Source organism: Tiliqua scincoides, chromosome 5, assembly GCF_035046505.1.
Source record: "Tiliqua scincoides isolate rTilSci1 chromosome 5, rTilSci1.hap2, whole genome shotgun sequence".
NCBI classification, from domain to species: Eukaryota; Metazoa; Chordata; class Lepidosauria; order Squamata; family Scincidae; genus Tiliqua; species Tiliqua scincoides.
Window position 1 is genome coordinate 36,826,514 of NC_089825.1, and position 27,801 is coordinate 36,854,314.

A 27,801-nucleotide genomic window follows, 5' to 3' on the forward strand; every position below is an offset into this window, starting at 1 on the left:
TCAGGAGGAGAAGGAAATGAGGGGACTGGATGTAGTCCCAGTTTTCTTCACCAAACAGTTGATTAGTAGGATTTTAACCTTTTCGGAAAGAGCTCCAGCTGCTCTACACACCCTGCTTTGTAAAGGGGAAGCTCCATAATTTCGCAACTGGTTTGTTTCAGATCTTGGTGCAAGGAAAAAAAACAAACAGCCGGTTGTTGGAACGAACCAAATATTTTAAGCTCACATGACTGAGTTTGCCTATTAATAGTGTGTTCTGAAAAAAAGATTCACTGCAAATAAGAAACACGTGGGAGGAAATCAGATTAAAAATTCATTAAAGTATATATCTTTTGCAATCTAATCAGTCGAAATAGGAATGAATAATATACAACGTGGGTTCTAATAACGAGCAAAGTCAGAGCTCTATATCCAAGGCTGAACTGTCAGGACTCAAATGTTGGGAGTGCAGCCAAGCATACTTGTTTCATGCACAGAATGAAGGGGGTGCCAAAAGTGTTTAGTGCTGCGTTTAAGGGGACCCGAGAACAATGCAGTCATAAAACGGCAGAACAAAGCCAGCAAGCGACAGGGACCAGTTTGCACATACTTTGTCCAACATACAGATTAGTTTTGTCACAGGTGTACACCAGAACAAAAGAAATGTACTTTGGTACACTTGTATTGGCTTCCCAGTGTATGTATCAGTAAAGACAGAGACTCTCAGTGCCTTCACACCTTATTTGGGAATACAGCTTTTCTGATAAGGCTCAGATGAGGACCAATCACACCCTTTTCTCCTTCTGCTGGTCAGCTGGCTCTTTCAGTGCAGCAAGAAAGCAAAAGGATGTGTGTCACAGACACTTACGCACTCCTCCAAATAGGAAGGAGGCTCACATGCTTAATGTTCTATGGACTAGAAGTCTAACATAATGGCCGTCTCCATAGTGGCTTCTCTCCGTAATCAAAGGCTCTAGCCACGGCTTCCCCATGCAGGAGCAGTTCCTTTCTCTCTCGTATACGCCTATAAGAACTGCCAGGGAGAGGAGCTTTTTCTTACCATCCTTTCAGAGAGATTTGATGTTTGTGCCGCTTTATCCAGCAGCTCACTGTATTCCAGCTCCTCACAGAGGCGCTGCAGAGTGTTGAGCGGTTCATTCAGCTCCACCGGCATCGCCACCTTGGAGAGATCTTTTCCTATATTGTTCCGCAGAATGTTCCAGAGGCTGATGTTACTGGTGTTGGGGCATGGAGCTGGGAGGCAGGTCCTACGTTTGGAATGGCTTTCCATTCTACCATCAGGAACACAGTCTAGAAGAGAGAGGCCAGGAGTATGTTTGCCAAGTAGTCAGTACAGCAGTCCAACCACAGTAAGAGCTAGAAGTGAACATTTTTAAATAATAAACACGGCATTTCAAATTTACAAATCTCAAATCAAGATAGGAAGCCATCTGTATTAATTCCGGAAGTAAATCTCACGGAGTTTAATGGGGCTTACTCTCAGGTAACAGCATGATCAAGTTTTGCATTTTTATCTCAAGGCACACAATTTTTACTAAGCCATTGTACTACACAGGATTCAATCAACAGTCCACTGTTTGTAATGAAAAGTACATTTAAATCCCACTTTCCATTTAACAATGTTGGGGTAGACCTACTTCATGATTCTCTCCATCTCATCCTTACTATAGCTCTGTGAGATAGGATAAGCTGTTAGTGGCTGGTCCAAGATCACTCAGGGAGCTGAATGGGAATTTGAATTTTGGTCTTCTGAGTCCTAGCCCGACACTAACTGCTATACCACACTGGTTCTAGTGCAAATGGGAATGAGGGCTGTAACTCAGTAGAAGAGCACATGCATTGTGTAGAAGAACTCAAGTTCAAACTTGGCGTCAGCAAAGTTTGGTAAGCCATCAACAATCAGTTCAGAAAATACTGACCTAATGAACCAATGGGCTGCCTCTGAAGAAATCATGTTTATGTGTGTTCAGATGTTGCTTTTATAGCAACATTTCCTTCAAAGAAATCAAAATAGTAACTCTGGCCTCACCACAGCCCGGAGAGGAGGTTTGGCTGATAAATAGTAGGCCAATAAGCAAGTTCTATAGCTGTTCTGGAACTTGAGCCTAGGAGAGCTTCACTTCTAGGCCCAACAACTTATGCAATGCACCACATTGAAAGCACACACATACACAAAAAAATCAATCTTTGTGAATATGAATTGTTCCACAGTTGGTGCAAGCATTTAATTTTCAGCTGGGTTTATCTTTTTTGAAATTATATTTCAGATTCCAGCACTGCAAATGCAGAATACAAGACTACAAACTATCAAGGCAATTGCACTAATTGCTAACCAAAAACACACGGAGAAAAATCCCAAAGGCACCATGCACGGAATGTTTTATCAGTTTTTTTTCTTTGTTTTGTTCTTTTAAATCCACAGCATCTTTGGACAGCGACTTTATTCTAGGGAAAAGCTCTCACTTTTGAGAGCTCTGCCTAGAGGGAAGACACACTGACTGTATGGAACAAAATGGGTAAATGCTGCACATTTATGAGGTTAAGAACTTGGGAAACATCCTCACATCTGTAGAGAAACCCATGTATGGAAGGAATAGCACAGAACTGAATCATGAACCAAATTGGGCTGGGGTGGTGTTGAGCACCAACACCACTCACCTTTGCTTCTCTCACTTCTCTTGTATTTACTGGGGGAGGGGAGAGAAATGAAAGTGTGCAGGAGGTAAAAGGTGTGGGCTAGAGTGTCTCCCAGGAGATGGTCTAGCCCACCATGCATCTCTCCTATGCGTTCATTCTTCGGCTCCATTCTCCAATTCCTTTTTCAAATCTAGTGGATGCAAGAAGAATTGACCCCATTACTGAGTGAAGGGGCAGTATTTGGCACCCTGCCTCACGTGTAGAAGACCTTGGGCTGCCTGCCTCTGATCTCCTCCTCCGTCCTATGTTACCAAGTGTCTCCTGAAGATGTCAAGCCAATCCTGGGAAGTGGCAACTCTGTGAAGGTCTCCCAAGCAGACCTTCTTACCTGTGTGCAGGTTATTCAGGTTCCATGAGGTCCTAAGTGGGTAGAACTTTATTGAGTCTTATACTATTCTTATACTAGTCTTATACCCAAGCAGTGTCTTTTTAGTGGCTGTCTGCTAGTGTTTTGCATATTTTAGATTGTGAGCCCTTTTCGGACAGGGAGCCATTAATTATTTGATTTTTCTCTGTAAACTGCTTTGTGAACTTTTGTTGAAAAGAGTTCTATAAATACTATTAGTAATAATAATAATAATATTCTTTCCAAGCATGGGGGAAAACCACCACATGCAAGAGTCCAAAATGTCAATGCTACCAAAAATCCAAAACATTAAAAAGGAAATTGAGCCCTGAATGTCTCCACATTGTCATCCCTATATTATTAATATCTGGAAAGAAGTAATAGAATACCAAAAATCCGTCACTCCTACCCAGAGTCTGCCTTTCATTCTCGATGTCATTACTTAGGTTGTCTTCAGATATGTTATCACTGACATCACTGGCATACGAATCATCATCAGACACCTGAGGAGGAAGAAAACATTTTTTCCCCCCTTTAATTGGAAAGAAAGCATTTTTCTTAAAAGTAATCAACACAGCATTTTGGGACAAACAAAGAGTTGAAAAAATAGGTCAAGAAGTTTGAAACAAATAACATAATGCTACTGTAGCAGCTGTTAGAGACTTGATCTAGATGTGCTGAGAGCAAGAAAGGAAAAAACAAACAAAAAGAGCCTGAGAATATATGTCTAAAAAAGAAAAAAAATCCCTATGTCTTCTTTCCAGACTGACACAGACCAAATAATATTCTAACATTTGTTACTTAAGTTTCCATTTTTTCTTTAAATCTGGTAATATTCAAGCAGCAGCATTTCCCATATTCCCCTCCCTGCCACCTCAAAATACTTCAAGAGTCAACAGCAATTAACTATGTACTTTGAAACGGTGCTTAACATGCTACTGGCTGAGATGGGACTGCAATTAAGCACACAAAGAGACAGCAAAAGGTCAAGCGACTCCAATACAAGGTGCAAGAGGCTGATGCTTCTCATACTACAACTCAGACCTCATTTTCTGAAGAGCTGGCAGACAGCAGGACTTCCTGCGCATCAAAAAACTCCGTGAGAGAATCCGTTATAGAGAGCCTGCTTTCATTGGAGAGCTGGTGAACGAGACCCCTGCTTTCTTCTTCCAAATTTTCCTGTAAAAGAGGAGTGGACAAGGGCTTGAAGGAAAGGTTGCGTTAGCATGAAGAACAGGAAAGATCCAGGACAAAGTTGAAGGCCTTTAAGACATATGGGTAAAGTATAACTCATGGGTAAAGTAACTTGGGGGTAGGAAGAGAAGGTCAGATGATCCAGGATATACAGGAGGGCCCCTATATCTGCAGGGGATCTGTTCCAGTGCCTCCTGTGGATACAGAAACCATGGATACTGAAGAACCCTGTCCACCTGACCCCTATGTGCCATTAATGTAGTTTAATAAAGCATTCAAGTTTGAATCCTTACAGCAACCTGTACAAGGAAGAAAATTTTTGCCCCATTAAAGATTTAAACTATATTAATGGGCGTGAGCACTCCATCCTCCAATCAGCAGATAATTGAATCCACAGATATGGGGGCCCACCTCTATTGTCCAATGCATGAATAAGATAATAATTTTCCCCTCCGTCCAAAAGCACTGCTAGTTGTGGGGTCCACCACTGTGTCAGTCCTACTACCATGCGTATGGACAGGTGGTCACAAAGTATCTATGCACAAGACTGTGTGGATTTGGAATTGAAGCCATTTATGCCTGAATAGGGATTTTGTGGCCACGTAGCATAGTCTTACACGAAAGTACGAAGAATGAGAATGGAGCATTCACAATCACTGCAACACTGACCCCCACAGTATAACTTTTAAAAATATAAAAAGGATGGGAAATGTGTGTGCCAGACTGCACATGTGCAATAGGGTTTTCTTTGTTTTATGCATTTGCTGTTAATGTTCCTCCCCCCCCCCCTCCGAAAACCCAAAGAGAAAGTGGGATATAATTTTTTTAAGAGAGCTGTATTAAAACCCTGAAGAGTCTCACTTGGTCATATAAAAGAGCAAAAAACAAAAAGGTTTTAAAACATCAAAACATATTGTTAATTATTCCAAGCTTCTTCTGTTTTCTCTTTGCTCCCAGTTAAATGCATGGACTGTGCTTTTGAAAAGAAGGATTTTGAGAAAGGTTTCAGAGGCTAAGACCTTCCTGCACGGTGACCTGTGGAGTTCTGTATCAATATCATAAGAACATAAGAACAGCCCTGCTGGATCAGGCCATAGGCTCATTTCACAGCAGCCCACCAAATGCCCCAGAAGAGAAGAGGATCCATTCAAGCATCTTCTAGATTGTATTATAAAAAATGCTGCACAGTAGGCCCTCAATATCTACAGGGGATCTGTTCCAGGACCCCCTACCATGGATACTGAGTTCCGCAGAAAACTGAATCGGGGGGGAGGGGTTCTGCCACCACTATTATCTACCTGGGGGCCACACCCAGCCCTCTGGAGGTCGTACCCAGCCTCTGTGAGTCTCAGAACACTTCCAGATGTTACCGGAAGCCACCACAAGCGCCTTCCAGTCACATCCAAGGAGACTCCTGAGGCCCTCCAGCTGCAAGCTTGGCACCTGTAGATGACAAGCCTGTGGATAAGGAAGGCCCATTGTATACTGCATTGCTCCTTCTGAATGTTTGAAGAAGCCATCATCAGCCAAAGAACACCTTCCATTGCTACTTATATACATCTGAATATGGATCATTTGTAAAGAAAATGCCCCTGGATCTCCTTTGCTATTAGCCCCCAACTTTATTCTGGCAGTGAAGAAATAGAAAAGATTATACAAACAGCAGAGAAAATCATCTTCCAAGTTGCTCAGGGTGGTGCACAAGTTTTCTTCATCTTATTCTCACAACAACCACATGGGGTAGGTTAGGAACAGTCTGACTAGCTTGTGGTCACCCAATGAGCTTCATGGCCAAGTAGGGGTCCCTGGTCCTAAGTTTAATCATTACAACATACTGGCAATGAAGGGGGATAGATATAAACTTTACAGGCTGTATGGAGAGAGTCAAAGTAGACCGAGAGACTGCCCTAAGAGCAAAAAGGGAGTTAAGACTGTTACACAAACACACCAGATATTCAGTGAACAGTACTGTGAGTAGCATGCCTATTAGAAGAGCCACAAGAAGCAAAGCACAGAAGAATTGGGGAAGAAAAGCAAGGTAATGCTAAGCACTACATGCAATGCACAGTTATTTTCCCTCTTCACATCCTAATCCAAGAAGAGATTAAAAACAACCAATGTGCATCGGAGCAGACAACTAGTCTGATTTGACATAAGACTCACTTTGGACATGCAAAGTGGGATATTGTATTTATTTGCTCAGAAACAGTATGTCGGCAATGCCAGTGGGCCCACAGCCACTTCTGCGCAAGACCATAGCCCAGTTCTGGTCTCAGCAGGCGAGAACATCCACACAGATTAAGTGCGTTCCTTGAGACAAGTGCCAGATATGGGGAAAGCAAAGCACATGGTGACCGTGGAGCACTGATTTCCAACCTTTTTCATTTCACAACATACTGACAAGGTAAGCACTAAAATTGTCAAGGCACATCATCAGTTTTTGGACTATTGACAAGGCACACCACACTACTGGCCAGGGACTCACATCACCCATTGGTCCTTCTAATAATGGACCTTCCCCCAAACTCCTGCGGCACACCTGCAGACCAATCATGGCACACCAATATGCCGTGGCCCAACTGCTGAAAATAGCTGCCATGGAGTGTGCTGGCCTAGCACAGGTCTAGCCAATGCTCTCCTGTTCCCCATCTACCTGGGTTCAGGTGGAACATGCAAACAAAGCCTACACCTAACAAAGAGAATTGAACAACTGCGTTGGTAAAGGAACAAATCCAGTAACTACGGACTTCCTATAGAAAGGAAGAGCAGAAAAGAAGCCAGACAGTAAGCTCCATTGACAAGGATGCTTTTGCAGTGTCATTTCACGCAGACTTTTGAAGGAGAAAAACCTGGAGAAGTTCTTATTAGCTTATGGAGGAACCTTCTCAGTGGCATTTGCCAATTCTGTGCAATGCATTTGCACTGACTTGGATTAAAAAATAAAAAATGGCACACTTGATTAATTTAAATTGACACCTGTCAGTTATCTGCAAGCTTCTCTGTAGCAGTTTTTCTATTAGAGGCGTTTACAAGCACACTTTCTGCTTGATAGCATTGTTCTGTTAATTTGGTCATGTAATCATCAAAAAGCTATTCAATGTGTCAGTGCTCTGTACTAAACACATGATTAAAATAACTCATTAAGTGAATTACACTCTGAACGCTTCTCTCCATGAGCTTTGCCCATGTCACTCCGATTGCCAAACTGACACTTTTTCATGGGCACACATGCTAGTTACTCAAATTATTAGATTTTTGTAGTGCCCGAGAAAAGTTCAACATCAGCATGCAGGATATGATGGATCAAAACATTCATGAAACTGGAAGGGAACTGCACCAAAACAGTTGACTATGGCACTACGTAGCACTCACAGTCCTATCTATGTACCAGGCCAGGTTAGCTACAGAACAAATCAAAACAAGTGTGTGTGTCCCCACTTAAATTTTATCCACTTTGGAGAGACACACAAGGATTGGTCCCTGATCGCAATCCCTGGCTGCAAACCACTGAGCACACACTAACTTTGTGTCTTTCCCCTTCCAGATAACATCACAACAATTTATCACTGGGAGTTCAGTGGCACACGCATTTACATGAAAATGTAAACATGAAAACACCATTTAGTCAGTGATAGTCAGCATTACAGTTAACTTTATTATGCTTCTCAAAAATTATGTATGCCCAGAAGAAAGCCTATTGCACCATCTGACATTTAGAGACTCTACTCTAAGGAACAGAGCACCTGCTTCCTTCATTAACATTTCCAGTTTTCCCACCTATTCTGATCTACAAACCCGTCCATTCATATTCATCCAGCTGCAAGGAAGTCTCAATTGGTAGCAGCAGAAACATATCTCATGCAAGTCTGTTTCAAAGAGGGAAGCCTGGCTGCTGACAAGGGAACTCAAGCTATATTGCACCTTTACATCTTATTCTTTCAAATAAAAGAATAAGGCGTGCCTGTGGAAGAATGGCATGCTCATCGTGCATTTGTGAAATGCCGTTCTTAGGTGACTGTACAGGGTGAGCGATTCTGCCTTGGAATAACTGCTTACAAAAAAAGAGAGCTCTTGAAAGTCTCACAACATTTTGTGGATTTTTGCGCAAAAGCTGCAATTGTAGCAACTAAATCTTTGTGAGCAAGTAAAAGTACTGGGCATATGAATGAATCAGCAACACCAAACAGAAAAACAGGAAGGTTTAACTAATATGCAAACCACAGGAGAAATTAAAAAAAGGGTGACAAATCACTCATTGGCAAAAATCATGCCTGAAAATGAGGAACTATCATCTATGGGAAAGATTCTCATTTAAAGCCATAGTACAACATCTGATGAGTCATAGGCATGAGAAAAGGAGCAGCTGAATGGGGGTGGAAATAGAAGCACAATAAACTGGAGCCACACAACAGATTACACGTGTAACAGCGGGGTGGGGGGGTGAGGAAGATGGTGCAAACAGCTTTGCAGAAAGATAGAAATCTATACCCACCTTGGCCAAATCAGGGCTGGATTTTGCTTTAGCTGCTGAATCAAGGAGCATAGATTCGGCATGTATTCTGCGTAACCGGTCTTTAAGATCTGTGTTTTGTGCTATGGCCTGGAATATTTGAGACAAAAGAAGTACATTTGGGCTATTAAGGTGTCTCAGCTAAACTTATATGGTTGCCTTTTTTGAACAAACCACATAATTAGATGGCTCTAAGAATATCTGTATCTTACAAAAAATATTACTTGATACTTGTCTTCCTGCATGCTAAATAAATGCAGACCAGTCTTCCTTTTCACTAAAGGAAGCGGTGGATTTCAACAGATGACAGGGAGTTATGGTAGTTGCTTTTAAGCTAACTGCATAGCATCTAACAAGAAGCTCACTCCTGAAGTAGAGGAGTGGTTAACATTGAGCTTTACTTAGTTAATAGCAATGGCTACTGTTTTTCTGGGTGGTTACAGGCTTCATTCTATACGCCCTACAGAGATTACTGTATGGCTTCAGACATGCAAGTGTGGCCAGGACGCAGTAAGATGAAGTAGCAGAATTCTGGGCGGCAAATGGGGGAGTCATATTTTAGGATGTTTCCCCATGCAAAAAAATAAAATCTCACTGCACATAATAAAAGAGTGTGCTGCAGGAAAGGTGTGAAACATATCTGATTTGCTGTTTTGCACATGTACAAGGCTTTTGCTTGAGGGAGGCCTCAAAAATACAACACCATGTGTAATATGAAGGGGAACAGTCTATAACTGTACCTTCTCACTCTGAATCATGGGTAGACCGGTTTCGATAAACCCTAGAAACATACAAAGGTGGGAGACGTAGCAATGAAATCAAATATTATATATCCTTAAGATGTAGATAGTTTTTTATGGGTCATAGATCTCCATTTCTTTCTCCATCCTCTGTTTTTTGTCTCAAGCTCTTACTTACTCTCAAGCTCTTGCAGCCCCTGGGTTACCTCAAAATGAAAGAGGATTTTTGGTGCAAGTATGACTAATCACTTGGAAACTTAAAATGTGTTAATTATTGTCTAGAGCCGGGGTGTCAAACTAGTTTTATACAGAGGGCTGAAGTTAGCATTCATGGTGCCTGCTGAGGGCTGGAAGTGACATCATTATGCTGGAAGTGACATCATTAAGTAGACAATGGCCAGAAATAAGCACTTTGTTCTCACACAGAAACTCATTAGCTGCAGATAACAGATATAGAGTCAGACTACTGGTCTGTCTAGCTCAGTATCATCAACACAGACTGGAAGTAGCTCTCCAGTCTTTCAGATAGGAATCTTTCTGAGCCCTACCTCAAGATGCTCAGGACTGAACCAGAAATAAGGCACTTGGCTATACATTGAGTTATAGTCCCTCTTCTTAAGGAAACTGGTGGAAGAATACATAAGATCTGCCACATATTAAACTAGGCCCATGCCTGCAGGGGAGTTATGATAGCAAAGTGGCATCTAGCCAATTCCATTACAGCATGAAAGATGGCAGGAAAGGCTCTCTCATACTAAAGTCAGTAATAGCCAACTGACTTTAGATTGCATATGAGTAATCAGGGCAAGATCAAACAAGCCTCTTCAAGCAAGTGGGAGTAACACTTTTTTCCTCAAACGGAATATGATTCTTAGTGCAAAGATGACTAATCACTTGGGAATTTACATTTGTTAATTATCTCCCCTAGCAGTGAAAAGCAGTCAGGTATGTCTGTCTTTGGGTGAAACAAATGAGAAGACTTTTTGTTTGGGAGTGTCAGAAACACCACATCTGGATGCAATGTGGTAATGAAAACATTTAAAGAGAGAGGAAGATTCCACCCTGATATTTAAACATGACACAGTACAACACGTACAAAAATGAAGACCAAAGCTCCTTTTCAAAGAGGCGAGGCTTCTGTCAAAGTTTCCAGTTTGCACTCGTAACTTCATGAATTATATAAGATTGCATTTTGTTTCCAGAATGACAAACAAGGTAAAATGCTTCCAAACTAGGGTGAAAAATGTCACGTCTTCATGGCAGATAATCTGACAATTTTTTTGCATTCCCAGTCTCTAGATACTTCCATCCTGCTAAAATCGAATGCAGCAAAATCCAGCTAATTAAACCCTGTTCAGAAGTCTGAGTCATTACTAGCATAACAATTCTTTGCACTCCAAAACACATTGATATAGAAGCAGTTGAAAGGATGGCAAGTTCCACTGGAGCTACAAAATCCCCTGGGCAGCACAATTGGCCAGCTTAGGAACTGACTATCCTAAATGACTCCTTATATGGCTTAAGATACATCCAGCTGCAGAACAGGGGTACCAGTTTGCCAAAAACAACCCTTTAACTGTCCTGCAGATGGTTACTTTGAGGCAGGAGCTAAGCTGCTGCTTTCCACTGGGTCCTACCACCAGATTCTCCCTTCCCCCATTTTTCAAACATTGGCAATTTGGAGACCTTACCAGGCCCACCTTGTGACATCACCAGATTCAGCCTTAGAAATCTCAGGTTTTTAAATGCATCCATTCTGGCAACCCTGCTACAAACTTAAGTAAGCTCTGATGCCTCCATATGTAGGGAAGAGGTGGAAACCAGGTTGGCAAGAGGTTGAAGCATCATTTTCCTTGCCTTCACCTAGCTCGGCTTCAACTTCCAATCAAAGTTTGGCAGACTAGACATAAGAGAGAAAAGAGGGATGAAGATTCCCTTTTGAGATGTAATGGCACCACCGTCTGCAGTGGTTCAGGTGGGAACTTGGTAGTTATGGCTTGATAAACAGCTACAAATTCAAACTTCACAAAGCATCTGGGCAAGCAGACTAGATGGGGATGCTTTCTATGGACACACAGGTTTGATTTTTGTGTGTTAGTTCTACAGATTAGAGCACACAAAAGCATGCATCTACTACACATGCTTCATGGCAAGTTGTATTTCTCCAAGGCTTCATACCACAGTGCCCAGAACTTTCTTCTTTCTTAAAACAATGAAAATTGTACCAGCAGGTTACTTATGCAGATGGCGTTGCTGTTGTCCCCACCTGGAACAACATGGTCCAACTTTCCGCATTAATTGAATAAGCAGAACACAATTTTGTTCAATCAGTAATGCTGTTTAGAAGCAGCAGAAGGGAACATGGTATTTCTAGGTTCAGACTTTTAATAATCTAAGATGAGACAAACCAGGATGGTAGCGGAAGCAACACTGAAAGCCTTCCTCCAGCAACAATGCACTATATCACATTTAATGTCTCAAAACAAAATAAGTTTTTAAAAAAGGTACTCTTGACAGCTGAGCAGGAACCAGTATTTTTGGCCTCTTATCCAGGATCTCATTGGAGAAAGAGATTGGTGTACACCCAAAATCTCTCATGGGTCGTCAAACTGCTCCTAAGGAGAGTATCTGCTGGGAATATAGCCAGAAGGACACTTTCAGCAACTGTGTTTGAACTGTATCATATCCTCTCATTCTGAGGACAAATTTGGCAGGATCATTTGCCTTTACACCTTCCTTGCCAACTCTTCCTCTAGGATTTCCTGGAGACACTCAGCCACATTCGATATTTCCTCCAGGAATACACTGAGATGTCAGCCTAATTCTTTGCAGTGACCATCTGACAAAGTGTTGCTTGGCACCAGACTTACACGGCCAAATAACAGCACGGAATATTCCACAGCATCTTTCCTAAGCATGTATTTCACATGTATGCAGAACTGGTGCATGCACACAAAAGGAACTTATGAGAAATTCCGTATTCTATTTCATACAACCTCAAACCAGTAGTATAGCAAGCGTGGTCCACCCCGGATGATGTGTGGGGCGGGGGATGATGGGCAGGCCACCCAAGCCTCCACTGAGCAGAGGCCTGTGCCTGGTTTGGCGGCTGATGGGCCCTCCCACTGCCTTGAATGGCCAGAAATAACACCTCAGAAGCACTTTGGTGATGATGTAATGACGTCATTGTGTCACTGCTAAGTCACTTCCGGATGTCGCACGTCACTTGTTCAGGTGAAAAAGGGGGTGTTGCATGGCATTGGGGGGGGGTGACACCTGCCTGGGTGGCACTTGTGCTGCTGAAGCCACTTCCTCAATTCCAAGTGATCAGGACTCAGACTTAGAAGAGAAGTAGTTGGTACCAACTGCCTAGGTCCTGAGAGTCCATACAGACCAGGCATTGAATAACCTTAGGAACCTGAACCCAGCCTCCCAAGAGACAGTCATGTCAGAGCCAGATCCTGAAATTCTAGGAACCTCTCATCCTTTCCTTCCTGCCAACACAGTGAACTGTTCAGGCAAGAGGTGACTGAAAGGCAGGAGAATGCTCAGCTTCAGACTTGGAAGCTGCTATTTAAGGATCCTCACCCTGTAGCAGTGGTGGTAGGGCATGGGAGCATAAGTTCAGGCATGGCAGTATAAAAGAATTTGGTTAGAGCCTGGACTCTGTTGGATCAAGTTTCTCCCTCAGTATTTTCCAGGTTGGACTGGAACTCCAATCATTTTGCCTTGTGAGTTCTTGCAAGAGACCAAGACCGGACACAAACCAGAATTGGAAACCCAGTTTAAATCGGTTGACAGTTTGGGTTTGGATGTGAACTATGGTTCACAGTACAGGTCATCCCTCGTTATCCGCTGGGGTTCCATTCCAGAACCCCTAGAGGATTAAAAAAAAATCTGTGGATTAAAAGAAGTGAAAAAATAGATTTGAAGACCCGCTTTTAGGTTTCTTGCCCCTCCATTGCTCCTAATGGAATAAGGTTATACCTCGACATCTGCAGGAGCTTGATTCTGGGACTCCCTGCTGATACCATAAAACGTGTTAAATAAAAACAGGTTAAAAAAATAAAAAAGGCATCCCTTTACAACTGTGGTTAAAAACAGTTTTTCCTTACTGTTGTAGAGAAGTAGTTAGCAATCAGAAATGCAAAGGAACCCCTGCCTTTGCCTGGCTCAGTTGAAGAACGGAATGATCGTTTGCATGACTGTCTCTCTACGACAGTAAGAAAAGTCATTTTTTTAAACTAAAGGGATGCATTTTTCCCCCTTCTCCAGGGATCAGCACATTCCTTCTTATTTGCAGTGATCATGAGTGTTGAGTCAAATCCAAGTATAAAAAATCAGTTGGACCTGTAGTTGAGTTGGACACAACAAACTAGTTACCACAAACAAGAAAATGGAGAGAATCAGAGCACATGGAAGACAGAGGCCGTTTAAAAGCTCAAGACATGGCCCAGGTGACCAAACCATGGCTGCCTAGAACATTTGAACTATGCCTTTACAACTCTGTATTCACAGAGATTCACAGAACAGATTACCATATGCAAAAACAAAGCAATATATCCAATTGTATTTTGTTATTATGGTGCAGAATGTTTCCAGCTAAACAATCTTGATAGGACTTGCTTGTTTGGCACTATACAACCCAGGCACTCTGTAGGGGCACCTCGACAAATCAGCAGCCAATCACCAGCCTTCTTCCCAACCCAGGAACACAAAATTGCTGTCACTGTTGGGACAATCCCCATTCACTTCTCTTGCTTCAGGCTTGAAGAAAGGTTGGAGTTTATCCCTGCTTGCCAACAGGTGGAGACAAGCAAAATTGTGAAAGCTGACCTTGATCATGACCTTGCTCATTCACTTTGCCAGTGAAAGCGTTCCCAAAAGATCCAATTTTTAAAATGTTATTCTGATTTTGCCGGTATCTGTACCAAAGTCAGAACTCTCTGTTAGTAAAACAGCTTGATACCTAGCTTGCACAAGCCACAGCTACTCTTTGTACTGCCTGAGATTCCAGGGAGGCCTCAGGCATTTAAGAAGAGAAGACTATAGTTATCTGTCTTCTAAAACCGTTAAATCCTTTTACAGAGATTATTAAATAAATATGGAGAGAGGTAGCAGAAACTGGCTTAAGGGTTCCATTTTAGTTTTTATTGGTGTGGCAGAAACCACTTCCTTGGAGACAAACCATGACCAATATAACCTGTTTTTTCCTAGGGTTTCTGTAAAGGAAATAAGGATTTCTCATAGGAATTTATCTATACCTACACCCTACTGAGTCAGATTGTTGGTCTATTTAACTCAGTCTCTTCTGAACAGACTGGCAGCAGCTCGTCAGGGTTTCTGTCTTTCCCAGTCACTGATGTACGGGGGGGGGGGGAAGGTCAGTGAGGCAAATGTCCAGGGCACCACGTGGCAGGGGTACAACTCCTCCCCCTGCCACCTTTTTTTGTGCTAGTTTTCTTCTTCTTCTTCAGGTCTGTTTATAGGGCCTTAGAAGGATGTTTCAGGCCTTCTGAGGCCTCCAGAAGGCCTGAAAAGTCACAAAAACCAGAGATGTTTTTAGGTCTCTGGGCTGTGGGGGCTGAGCAGTATTTTGCGGTCCTGGCCCTGGGTGGCACAGGGACCAGGTTTGCAATTGTTCCCAGCTACAGTCTGAAGTGTACAGCCCACTCTACCTTCTCAGGATTCCGACACCTTTATCCAGCTGCACACAGAGAACAGGTTTCAGAATCAGAAAAAAATAAAGCATTGCAACTGTGTTCAAAAACAGATTCTATCAAACGAGCAGTAGTTGTCACTCTGAATTTACTTTGTTTATGAGGATACATTGTTTGCTAGCCCTGATTTACCTCTCCTTCCAACCATAAGCTTGAGCCATATGTTCTAACCTATCAGAGCAGCAGGCATACTTCTTTTCCCTGTCAAAGCTAACTGCTGTTAGCCTGGTGACTGAGATCACCGACAGCTTTAGCTGCTGATATTCCAAAGTCAATTTCATATTGCATTCCACAGCAGGCTGGGGCAAGCACAGAAGCTGTACATTAAACCAACATCTGAATGTCATCAACAGTTTGGTGGAGAACAGAGTGAAGAGAGGTTAATGCTGAAGCATCATCAAGCATCCAGGAAAGTAGAGTTAGTAATTCGGTTAAACTCCAGCAGAATCAATCATTGAGCCTCAGATACTTTTATTATCACAAAGGGAAGGCGTGACATACACGCTATACCTGCCCTGAAATGGAGAGCTCTGTGATCAAGGCACATGCTAGATTGGCTAGTTGCTGCGATTTCTTGAAAAGCCTTTAGGATAAAACGAAAAATAGCCTGTAAAAGTTGGCTAGATACACTCAGCTCTGACATTTCAATTTGTCACACAACACTTTGTTACTGCCTTGCAATTTCCCTGTTGCCGACTAATTCCTCACAACTACCACAACCAATTTGACAGATAGTGGGCCTGCCACCAAATTTTGCTAGTGTCGGTTGGGCAGCAATAAATAAATACACGCTGATTCTCAAGCTCTTTGCTTGATTTGGTTATTAAGTTTTTATCCCAGTGTTCCTTCAAGGAGCTCAGGGCTGCATATGTGATTCTTCCCACCACTTATTTTTTTTTCATTCCAAGTACACTATGGGATAGGTTACAATGAGACTAGCCCAAGGTCAATGAGCTTCATGGTCGACTGAATATTTGATCCAAGGTCTCTCTGGTATGGTGTTGTTTAGAATGTTGGATGAACATTCTAAACACCACCAGACCACACCAGTGCCATGATCGGTTCTGCCACACCCTAGCAAGACCATCATCAGGCCTGGCCTTGCCTTGCCATGCAGTGGCTTGCAATAGTCACATGGAGTATGCTTGACAAAGCAGTCTATCAAGAGGACACCAGCTCACCTGTCTATAACCCTTTATAGCCTGCAACTCCTCTGGGTGCTCTGATCAAACTCCAGGCACTGGGAGCAAGTCAGATGACAATCATAGCAGCAACAGCCCCCTGCCTCTCCAGTGCAGCTGGTGGAGCGACCCAGTAGAGGTGATTTGGAGCCCACCTTCCCTTTTAGGCATGAAGAGTGTGCAGCTTCCCAGTTCTGTGCCACTTCTATTTGCAATGAGCAGGAGAAAGGGATGTTGGTTCCCAGCACCCTCTGTTCCCATTCATCCTTAGCAGAAGCTGTGCTGCATGCCATGCTTTTTGTAAGTAAAGGAGGAAAAGGATGCACCAACTTGTTCGCCCTCCCACCCTCTGCTCTCATCCATGGAGAGGTATGTGCACACACAAGAAGAGAAAGCATCTGGTGGGGATTCAGGGGGTGTGTGAGCACACACCACCTCCAATAACAATGAAACTAAATTTGGGGAGGGGGGGAGAAAGTCATCCTGGGCATTAGGCCTGTCCCACAGGGATGCTTTTTTGGTGTCCTCAAACAAATAGAGTGTTAGTTATCTTAACACTTCACAGGTGTTATCTTGATGTAAAACAACTCTGGAAAAGTAAGTATGATTATCCCATTAAGGAACTGGGAGAACTGAGGCTAAGTGGGAGAGGATTGCTTAAGGCCACCTTGGAAATTCATGGTAGAGGGGAGATTTAAACTAGTGAAATTCTGATTTACAGTTCAGACTCTAAACTACTATACCACACCAGTTCTCAATCAACAAAAGGCACCCCTTCGACTTTCTCACAAATAACTGAAGAACATAAATAAGAACATATAAAGAGCCCTGTTAGATCAAGCCAAGGGCCCATCTAGTTTAGCTTCCTGAATCTCACAGCGGCCCAACAGATGGCTCAGGGAGCGCAAAAGAGAACAAGATACATGTATTCTGTTGCCACTTCCTTTCATCTGGCATTCAGAGATAGGACGTCTCTAAACCCGGATGTTGCATAAATGCATTATGGCTCATAGCCTATGATGGATTTTCCTCCATAAATCTGTCCAACTCCCTTTTAAAAGCATCTAGGCCAGGTGCCATCACCACATCTCATGGCAAGGTGATCCACCGATTAATTATATTACCATTCACCAGGGAAAAAGCAACACACTGCAATACTGCAGACAACCTTGTCATAGGGGCTAAACTGGACGGCCTGCCCAACATAGAGATAACACATAAATATATCTGTCTAGACACACAGTTCAAAGAAACAACTATCCTTCTCCAAGGGTGCCTGCAACATATAGGATGCCCCTCCCCACACACACACACACACACACACACACACACACACACACACACACACACACACAATCTGTCCATTGTAATGGGTGCACATGTCAACAGTTCAGGAACATAAAGGCCTAGGGACATCAGCCCTCTGACAGCATTTTTTGCAAAGATCAAACCAAGAAGTGATAACAAGCAATTTATAAGCCCCTCTCATCCATGCAAACAACATGTGTAACTTACAGACGATAAGGCATTCTTCAGTCCAGCTATATGAGCAGATGGAGATGATGCTGAATCGTGTTCAAACATCTGCTTCAGCTTCTCCCGCTCCATTGATATTGCACTAAAAGCCGACTTCAAGGTAAAGTACACTGTATATATATATAAAGTATAAAAACAGTAATTTAGAAGCTGTCCTGGTTACAGAAAGGAAACAATCCAAAGTGCAAGATGTCGAACAATCCAGTGCAATGGAAACAAAAATGTGACAAAAAGCTAGAGAGTGTATAAATTTGAGGCTGGGCCACAGAGCATTAAAATGTGGGCACTTCATTAAGAAAACTCTCAACACATCACTTTGGTTTTGCTGTTATTGTACTTATTTTGGGTAAAACCTTAGTGTGTACACGCTTGGAAATGACTCAAGGGAATTTCCTAAATAGTCAAGGTGATCTCCCTAGAAGTGCTGACCATAAACCGGACAATGGCACACAAAGAATGCAGAGACTGATATTTGAAGCCAATGATTAAATGAGAAATCACACCCAGTCAAGCTACTATGCTCTATAAACCAGATATGGTTTTTAAAGTTTATTTGGTCTGATTATCATCACATTTGCATCCCAGGTCATACACAAAATCAATGTATATGGGGTTATCCCACTTTATCCTCTATGAGGTAAGCTAAATTGCAAGTCAGTCCCTATTTGACAGTCACACAAGAAGCTTCCTAGCACCTTGGGGATTTGAAATCAAGTCTCCCAGTCCAATGAAATATCTGCTATGCCACACGGACTCTCAGCAGCTTGTAACATTGAACACTCACATTGACATTAGTTTTAAAGCACTGACTTTTCCCCCTGAGCATTCATTGTCTAAACCTGTGATTTTCAACCACTCTGCTATGGCACAGTGGTGTGCCACAGCTGGTCCACAGGTGTGCCTAGGGAGTTTGGGGAGGGTCATTTATTAGTAGGGCCATTGGGACATGTGAGCCCCCTGCCAGCAGTATGGTGTGCCTTGACAATTTTAACACCTTGACAGTGTGTCAAGAGATGAAAATAGTTGGAAAATCGCTGGTCTAAACGATGAAATATAAACCAATGGAAAGCAAGGAAACCAAAGCTAACAATTAAACTAATTACATTTGTGCCATGTACATAATAATAATAATAATAATAATAATAATAATAATAATAATAATAATAATAATAAAAACTTTATTTTTATCCCGCCCTTCTCCCTAACGGGACCCAGGGCGGCTAACAACATATTAAAAAACAGATTTTAAAAACATTAATACATAACAAACATTTAAAAACACATTACAGAGGCCATAAAAACAGTAGTCAGATTAAAAGACAGAATAAAAGAGCAAGTTACTGAGGAATCAAGCCTGTAACAAACTAAAAGATGTATAAAAATGTTAAGAAGGCCAGAAATCAGAAGGCTTGTTTAAACAACAGTGTTTTCAAGCCTCGCCGAAAACTCTCAAGAGAGGGAGCCATTCTCAAATCAAGGGGAAGGGAGTTCCATAATGTTGGTGCCACTACCGAGAAGGCCCTATTTCTTGCAGCCGCCCCCCGGACCTCCTTGGGTGGCGGCACTTGCAAAAAGGCCTTCTCTGATGACCTGAGATGGCGAGCTGGATTGTACGGGAGTAGGCGGTCTCTAAGATATCCTGGCCCAGAGCAGTATAGGGCTTTAAAGATCAAAACCAGCACCTTGAATTGGGCCCGGAAACGAATGGGCAGTCAATGTAGCCCCCGGAGAAGCGGACTGACAGAGTCATTTCAAGGAATCATTTCAAGGAAAACTAACTTGACATGCTGTCATGGAATACCATGAAAAGAACTAGCTAATGATGGGTTTAAAATAACATAACAAGCCATTCACTTAAGGCTAATCTAATCATACAGGCATCTCCTTTTATGCTGAGGACTACATCAGGAATGCTTCAGAGTAATAAATAATACTACTACTCAGCATTTGGATAGTGCTTTCTGAGTGTACAAAGCACTTCAATGTTATTTTACCATGTATTAATGTATATGTGTCAACCCTGCAAGATAAATATTATCCCCTTATTGCAGCTGGGAAGCTGAGGCTAAGAGGGAGTGGCCTGCCTAAGGACACTTAGGAAATTCATGGCAGAGGGGAGATTTGAATCAATCTTAACCACTCTTAAGTCACTCTTAACCACTACCCTAAATAGGATCTCATACTTGTAGAGTACTGGACTATCCTGCTCTGAGGGCTATAGTCAACTGGATCCTTCTTAAGAAAGACAGACTACAAATGTGGCCTAACTGCACACACCAAAAAACAAAAAACCTAGAACCTCCCTATGGAATAAGTCATATAATCAATTCTCAGGGTCAAGGTCTGAGCAGAAGAAATGCACTCTCCTCTATATACAAAATGAAATGGTCATTACACTTATGAGATGGAGGCCTCATCAATGCAGTTTCACCATCAAAAATGCTCATGTGAATCAAAGCTAAGAAAAATAGCTAAATTACAGGATTAATCACATGAACAACATGAAGCTTCAAAAGGAAAATCTGAAAAGTTGGGTTTGTTTGGGTTTTTTGGTCCGCAGATAAAAGCTCCCTGAGATGAAAACCACCAAATATTCTCCATTTTTAATGGAATGCTTTCAACAATACTTCCTGTTTATAAACAAAAAAGAAAGTTGCTTATGAAAAACTCCAACTGCTTCATTTCCAAAGTTTGTCTTCTAGAACAAAGCTAAAAATGAATATGGACAGGCAAAAGATTCATCACTCATGCTAGCAGAAGTAGATCCCCTGACTTTTGTGTTTATTTTTGCAAAAGGCTGAATACTGCCAGCTTGAGCTGGCCCTCTGGCTCCTTAAAATGAAAATTCTCTCTTCTGCATTCACTAAAAATAGGTTACTACCATAGCAACCCCCTTACATCATAAATGCCAACTTTGAAATTCAGCAAGCTCCTTGAAGCATGTGTACACATCTACTAGATACTATATATAGCTGCTGCTTTTTTTTTTTTTTTAATGGATTTTTAGCAAATATCTTCAGGTTAGAAGATCTCAAATCACCCATTCAGACACTTAAAATACTGCAAACTGGACTGGCTTGCCACAAAAATTTATAGGTTTACTGGTTAAAAAATGAAGGCCAGTTACAGCGAAGTAGGATGCATGGACAGAATTAACAAGATATACCTTAATGTTCTTTTCCAGATTATTAGTTTAATGTGTCTGCAGAGGATATAAAATTAAACATTCAGATAATGCCATAATGATCAGATCACTTGAATCAGACCAGTTAGCCCATTTTCAAAGGTTCAGTGCTCAAGTCAGAACTGATAACTGTTCCATCTTTGGGCAGATGGGAGAGAGGCATTTTAAACACAAATGAATGTTTACAAAAAGACCAAGCAACTGTACACCATTGTTATAGCTTCACTTTTCACAAACCGCACTTCCATTATCTTTGTTTAGTGTGACAACCAAAATCCTTCCTACCTTTGTGTGCTATGTGACACAAGTCCTCTTGCATCTTAGAAAATTCTGATGTAGTCTCAGAGCCATTAGAGTAAATTTTCTCTTCCGCAAAGTCTAATGAAGACAAATTAGGATTGGAAGCATGCAATCTCAATGGAGCTGAAAGAACAGTCGGTACCTACAAGGAACACACAACAGCATTCGTTACTCATATAAAAAGGTTCCAGTGATTTCCAGCAAAGCAGTTTGAACAAAGGAGGAAAAGTTGCTGATCTGAATCGTTCTATTACCCTTGCAAGTTAAAAGATAAGAATTCATACATTTTAGATCAGTCACGTTTTTTACTCAACGCATTCACAAAAGTTCTTCATTTGCTTATGCATTTCAATGATCAAGAGTTTTCAAATGGTGCTGACCCATATCCCAGAGCGACCACTGCATTCTCCTCCTTGCTGGCTTTAAACTCTTATAATTTACCTACCCAGATTGCTCAGAAAGCCTATGCTAAATTAGTCCTTTTCCATGAAGGCAGTGCCTCCACCCTTCAGGTTTCTGAATTGGTATCCTCTTCTAGAACCACCACGTTTCTAGTCCTTTTGCTGAAAACTTTCCAAATCTCCCTTTCCATTCCTTGTACAGAGCAGGAGAGAGCATTTACTAACAAAAGAGGTGGCATCAGAGGGTCCATCCTGCCAAGATAATCCACTGAGCGCCTAGTACCAGTCAGCTGCCTCAAATGCCCTCCATTTGCTGATGGAAAGATGGGAGGAATCGTCACTGCTGCCATTGCCACTAAGAAAAATCACCCAAGAGTACTGCTGGAGTTGCATTAGAATGCGCTTGCCCATGGTTAGAGACCATGACTCTAGTCTTCTGCAACAGTGGCCAATTGCAAAATCTTTGGCAGCAGTGGTTTGATGATTGAACATTTAACATGGAGATGACATGAATAAGCCGTGGTCTGGGTCTGTATCGCCTTTCTCTCTGCTGACCTGTGCCATTCCCCCTCTTGCTACGAGAACAGTCACTCACCTGCAAAGTTGCACTCCAGCTCCTCATTAACTGTTTTGCAGAATCCAGGGGGTGGGAGGGGCGGGGAAAGAGAAGGTAAGGGGCGGGATTGCTAGGCTGGAGCACAGTCACAGCAAAAGCATGTTGGACAGTATATTAGGGGTGGGCATTTGATTGGTCAAAAAAGAAAGAAACACAACGTTTGGTCAACTGACTGGTCAAATATAGTCAAATATTAGTTTCTTTAGAACAGTAACAAACAGAGAGAATTATGCTAATTGTGGAGATGACTAGGGGATTCCAGCCCCTCTCAGATAAAGTGTGATAAAGCACTTTATATTATAAAGTGCTATAGCAGGTTACATGGAGGCTCCTCCTCCCCACAGCAAATATAACTGACTCGGTGGTAGTCTCGACTCCAGGACATTCATGATTCTGCTTTATAAAACATTCAGGCACTTAGGAGAGAGTACCTCTGAGCATGTGCAGAATGTCTTTCTTGGACATTGAATCTGAGGTTCTGCATCTCATTTTTAGCCTGCCAGCCTAAGGAAGCAGTGACTCCACTGCTTCACTGTCTGAAGGGTCGTCTGGGGTGAGAAAGCAGGCAGGCATTTGACTGTGGGCAAGAGGATTAGGCTGTCCCCTGGGCTTCCTGGTGTGTCTACACTCATCCAGGAAATCAACATTCACATACAATATCATTAAACCTCCCCTATAAAACAGTATCAGCCACTTCCATTTTTTTCTTCTATTAAGGGATGGTGATATATGGAATCACATACTGAACATGCATTCACATTCCCCAGCACATTCATAGTGCATGCACACACATACACTACACTGCAAATGAAGTCACCACTCATACATACACAATGGCAGCAAAAACTACTTGGCTGGATGTGCATTCTCTGAAAAGCAACTTTAAAAAGGTAAGCTTTTGGCTAGCTGGCAATCCCAGACCACTGTCTTTCCGAGGACTGCTTGCATGTCTTTGCTGGATGCATCTTTCCTGAACCTATCTCCCTGCATAGAAATCCCTGCAGTTACAGCACATGGCCAGTGGAAGAAACTGGGTTATGTAGCTTAAACAGGGAGAGCTTCAGGGTAGGCAGTGCTTGCTCCTACTGTTGGGGGGGGGCGTATGTGTGCCTTTGCAGCCTGCACTTTTACAGGGTGGGGAGCAAGGAATCCTCACCTCTTGCCATCATTATCAGATGGAACCAAGGCACAAACAACAAAGATACACGATTTAACTATATGGAATATCGGACCACAAGCAAATTATAAGCAGTCAACTGATAATACTTGGCCAGTCCACTGACCAATGCCCCAACCTTACAGCATAAATAAGGCGCTACCTTAAACTGAGTCAGGCTAACATACAGGCTATACAGTCTAGAACCCAAATGGCCCTGACTTGCCAAGGCTTCAGGAAGAAAGTCATTTCCAGCCCTGCTAACTCAAATCCTTTAACTGGAGATGCCTGAAACTGGTTGAAGCCTTCTGTATGCATATAGTGTACTCTACCAATAAACCGTCTCCTTCTCAGCTTCTTCCTTCTGAATGGATGCTGCCCATTTAAACCCAGCGGCCCAAATCAATGTTTGCTCTCCAAATCGATTGAGCTCTGAAGATAAATGTTATTTATTAGGTTATCAAAATTGCACTGGATTAAAGGCTCAATAGGTTCGTTAATAAAATGCCCTCTGCTCATACTGCATGCTGTTTACAGCAGCAGAATGAAATAACCATCTGTCATAGTTAGCAATTACTCAGGCTATCACTTCTACTCCTGCTGGAGAAAAGTGGGTTTCACCGGTGCTTCATATTGTATTTTTGGCAAAGGCATGGGGGAAAAGAGATCAATTACCTGCAACATTGCTTTAGCATCTTTACTGATCGCCCGGGAACGCCATCTTCTGTGCGTTCTTTTTTCCTTCTTAGGACTTTCAAAAGGGATGCCCTTTAGGAACAGTACAAGGGAAAGGGAAGAGCACCACATGTTATAAATCTAGGAAGACTGCTCTGTACTGAAACAGCAGTGTGATCCACCAGCCACAGTAATTTCTACAACCAACCTGCATGGCATTGATGGCAGGTGCTGAGTACGTCCTATGGAGAACTTCCATGCTTTGCAACAACTGGCTCATCTCCAAGAGATAGCTATGACAGTGGGAGAGGTCTATAACAAGCAAAGAAACATTTCTCAGTAGCGTTGCCAAAACATGCATCCCACCAACAGCAGAGTAAACTTTTCGGCACAAACTTTTTTTATATCATTGACTCCTGTAAATTTACAGGGTGTACTGTTACCCTGCACGTGCCTGATCTCATCTGATCTTGGAAGCTAAGCAGGGTCAGGCCTGGTTAGTACTTGGATGGGAGACCGCTTGGGAATACCGGGTGTTGTAGGCTTATACCATAGTCTTTCGAGACTGAAGGTTGCCAACCAACCAAAGGATGGAACTGGTTATCAGATAAAGTTTCATTCAGCTGCTACTCCAACAGGCTCTCTTAACACAACTACCAAAAGTGAGTATAATGAATAGCAGAGCCAGCCAGCCCACCCATGTGGCTATCTGAGGCAGTCACCAGAGGTGGCAATTTTGCAGGAGGCACCCTGCTTCCCACCTGTGCCGCTCTCCCACCTCCAGGATTCACAAAGGAAGAGTGAAATGAAGCTCAACAGGAACCGTGGAGAGAAGAGTAGTGCTTTTTTAAACATCCCCTCTCCTTCGAGCTTCCTTTTTGAATTCATAGAGCAGGAGGGGGAACAGTGGTAGAGGATGGTGCACCACAGTGTAAGAAAGGGGACATTAGGTGCACTGCATCAGGCACTGGGAGATCTTGAGTCAGCTCAGACAAATATATACCCATCATTGTTAGTATGTGTTTAGACTTTAGTAGACTGATGGAGCAAAATGCACCACCTGTGAAAGAATGGCTATTTAAAAATACATTCTGTGTAGTTACATTAAAATTTGATGTAGGGCAGTGGTTCCCAAAGGGTTTTTCACACGTACCTGGGGGTTGGTAGGGCTCTCTGGAGGGTCAAAGGAGTCTGTGACCCCCTCTGCTTGGCAGCTTCAAACTCATGATAAAAAGAGAAAAAAAACTTCCTGTTTTTGTCACAAAATTGAAAGTTTTTATTTCTTTTTATCAGGAGTTTGAAGCTGCTGTGAGAACTACAGAGGGGGTCACAGACTCCCTGGACCCTCCAGAGAGTCCTACTAATCCCAAGGTAAGTGTAAAAAAAAAATGCTTCCCTCCTAGACAGCAGCACAATTGTCCCGAGTGTGATGCTGTCATTTTCTGGTTCCCCTGGAACTGCCGATTTCTGGTTCCCCTGGTGGGTCACGACCTACCAGTTTGGGAACCACTGATGTAGGGACTGCCATATGTAATCATAATCAACCTCCTTTTTGTTTGTCATTTATCAATTTATTTTGGAGACTTTCATCCTGCTTTTCAGATGACCTCAAGGCAGCTTAAATCAAAAGCCTACAAACGCAACAGCAACATAAAATTATACACTATTTGTTCCTTCTTTTCCCCCCCACCACAGACAGTTGGTGCCCCAGGTCACTGTGAGAGATACACACTCAGGACAACACACTGAAGGAGGGAGAAGTAAATGGAGAGCAATGTTGATTCCTTGCTTCAGTTTGCTGTTATATGGATGCATAATAATTTATTTTTCACATTTTTATACCATCCTTCCTCCAAAGAGCTCGGGGCAATGTACACAGCTGCTCCCCTCCTTTTGTCCTCACAGCAACCCTGTGAGGTACCTGAGGCTGAGAGAAAGTGACTGGCCAAGGTCACTCAGGAAGCTTCATGGCTGAGGGGAGATTTGAACCTGGATCTTCCAGGTCTAAGTCCACCTCCCAAACCACTACACTACCCTGGCTGTAGCATTAGTATCAAAAGCATCATCAAGTACTATTATTTCCATTGTAACTTTTAGTTTTTATTCAAAACAGACACAATGATCTTCAATGCAACTGAAGAAACCTAATAAAAAATGGATGTACACATAAATATTTTCATAGACGATCTTACACCCAACCCGGGCTGTGAGATACAGTTTCACATTCTGGTTTGTTCTTTAACTGTGGTTTTAAGGTAAATAAGGGTCCCCCAAGTTCAGACATAATACAGAATTATGATTTACTTCAAAGTGGAAGTAAAAGATTCCTCCTCCTCAAAGAAGAAGGGGGAAATTCACAAGCCTGTATCTCACAGAGGCTTTTTCACCTAATGGAAACTACGGTTTCACATCTAAGCTGGCCCAATAACAAGGATACTTGAAGCTTGATTTTAAATCATAAAGTTCTATGGTGGAGACTGTGTGAGAACCACTATGTCACAGAGATTTGCAGAAGAATATTTTGTGAAAGCAAGATAACTTGAAGCCCTCCTAGCTAAGTTACCTTTTGAGCATCTTTCCATATCTTCAGAAGACTGCAACCAAGGTGGAATCCTTGACTCATTTGAACAGGAGAATGATAAACTACTTCCAGTCTGCATTGAATTTTGTTGTGTCATGCTGCCTCTCTGTTCCATGGAAACAAGACTGCATCATCAATAGGATTCCAGTGCAGAAACAAATGCATTGCACAGCTTTAGGACCAATGGGCATGTCAAAGTCAGGCACAGAGGCCTGCATGCAGGTTCAGAAGCCTTGCAAAAGTTGTTCTTCTCCCCAGCTCCAAATTTATAAAACTGCTTGCCGTAAGGACTATTTGGAGGTTGACTGAATAACCATCTATACCTAACATACTGGACTGGTACCATGTCAGGTAGTTGTTGACTCTCTGCTTTAGTTATTAATCTTAATTCTTATAGGCTACTGGTCAATGAAGACCAATATACTATCATTTCTGCATGCCAAATACACAAATGCTATTCAACTACTTCACCATGCACCAATGGATTAGTCTACGCCCATCAAGAAGTCTGGGCAATGGTCACCCTGATTCCCCAAATCCATGGCTCACTAGGTGGATCATCAGATGGCCTTGGTGAAGACTCTTTCCCAGTTTATAAGCTACTCCCATATTAAGAAGAAGTCAGGAAAACGAATAATAAGAACAAACAGGGAAAGAACCGCAGCATACTCTGCACCCAAGAAAATGCTGTAGAAATATTTGTTAACCCACAATTGGAATATGAAACTACAAGTAAGAAGTACTCTCCATTCTGCGGATGGAAATTAAAGCATTTCTGCTTAGCACTCATTCACTTACGTACCATTTCAAAAGGACCATTTTAAATTCTGTTTTAGAGCCAAGAGAATTCTCTGCAGATTCTACTGTGCTCTCAAAGGCACAACTTTTGTTAACATTCTTTTACATCTGCTTCTTCAGAAAAAGCACAATGTTTCTGATCCCAGTGTTTTACACAACCATTCAC

General features: G+C 42.3%; 1 protein-coding gene and 1 pseudogene across 7 annotated transcripts in view; one reads left to right on the top strand and one right to left on the bottom strand.

The window, feature by feature from the left end:
• Positions 1 to 27,801, bottom strand: part of OSBPL3 (oxysterol binding protein like 3) — a 116,252-nt gene that overhangs the window by 14,929 nt on the left and 73,522 nt on the right. For 6 of the 7 annotated variants that reach the window (XM_066631349.1, XM_066631344.1, XM_066631345.1 and 3 more), the window contains 9 exons: positions 26,820 to 26,943; positions 24,465 to 24,568; positions 24,257 to 24,349; positions 21,394 to 21,550; positions 17,904 to 18,034; positions 8,730 to 8,837; positions 4,088 to 4,222; positions 3,453 to 3,546; positions 1,040 to 1,290 (listed from right to left, as the gene is read on the bottom strand). In XM_066631349.1, coding sequence (XP_066487446.1) covers positions 1,040 to 1,290; positions 3,453 to 3,546; positions 4,088 to 4,222; positions 8,730 to 8,837; positions 17,904 to 18,034; positions 21,394 to 21,550; positions 24,257 to 24,349; positions 24,465 to 24,568; positions 26,820 to 26,943 — 1,197 coding nt within the window. The remainder of the gene's footprint in view (positions 1 to 1,039; positions 1,291 to 3,452; positions 3,547 to 4,087; positions 4,223 to 8,729; positions 8,838 to 17,903; positions 18,035 to 21,393; positions 21,551 to 24,256; positions 24,350 to 24,464; positions 24,569 to 26,819; positions 26,944 to 27,801) is intronic. The other variant, XM_066631351.1, reaches the window with a different exon arrangement.
• LOC136655132 (5S ribosomal RNA) lies at positions 24,688 to 24,801 on the top strand (annotated as a pseudogene).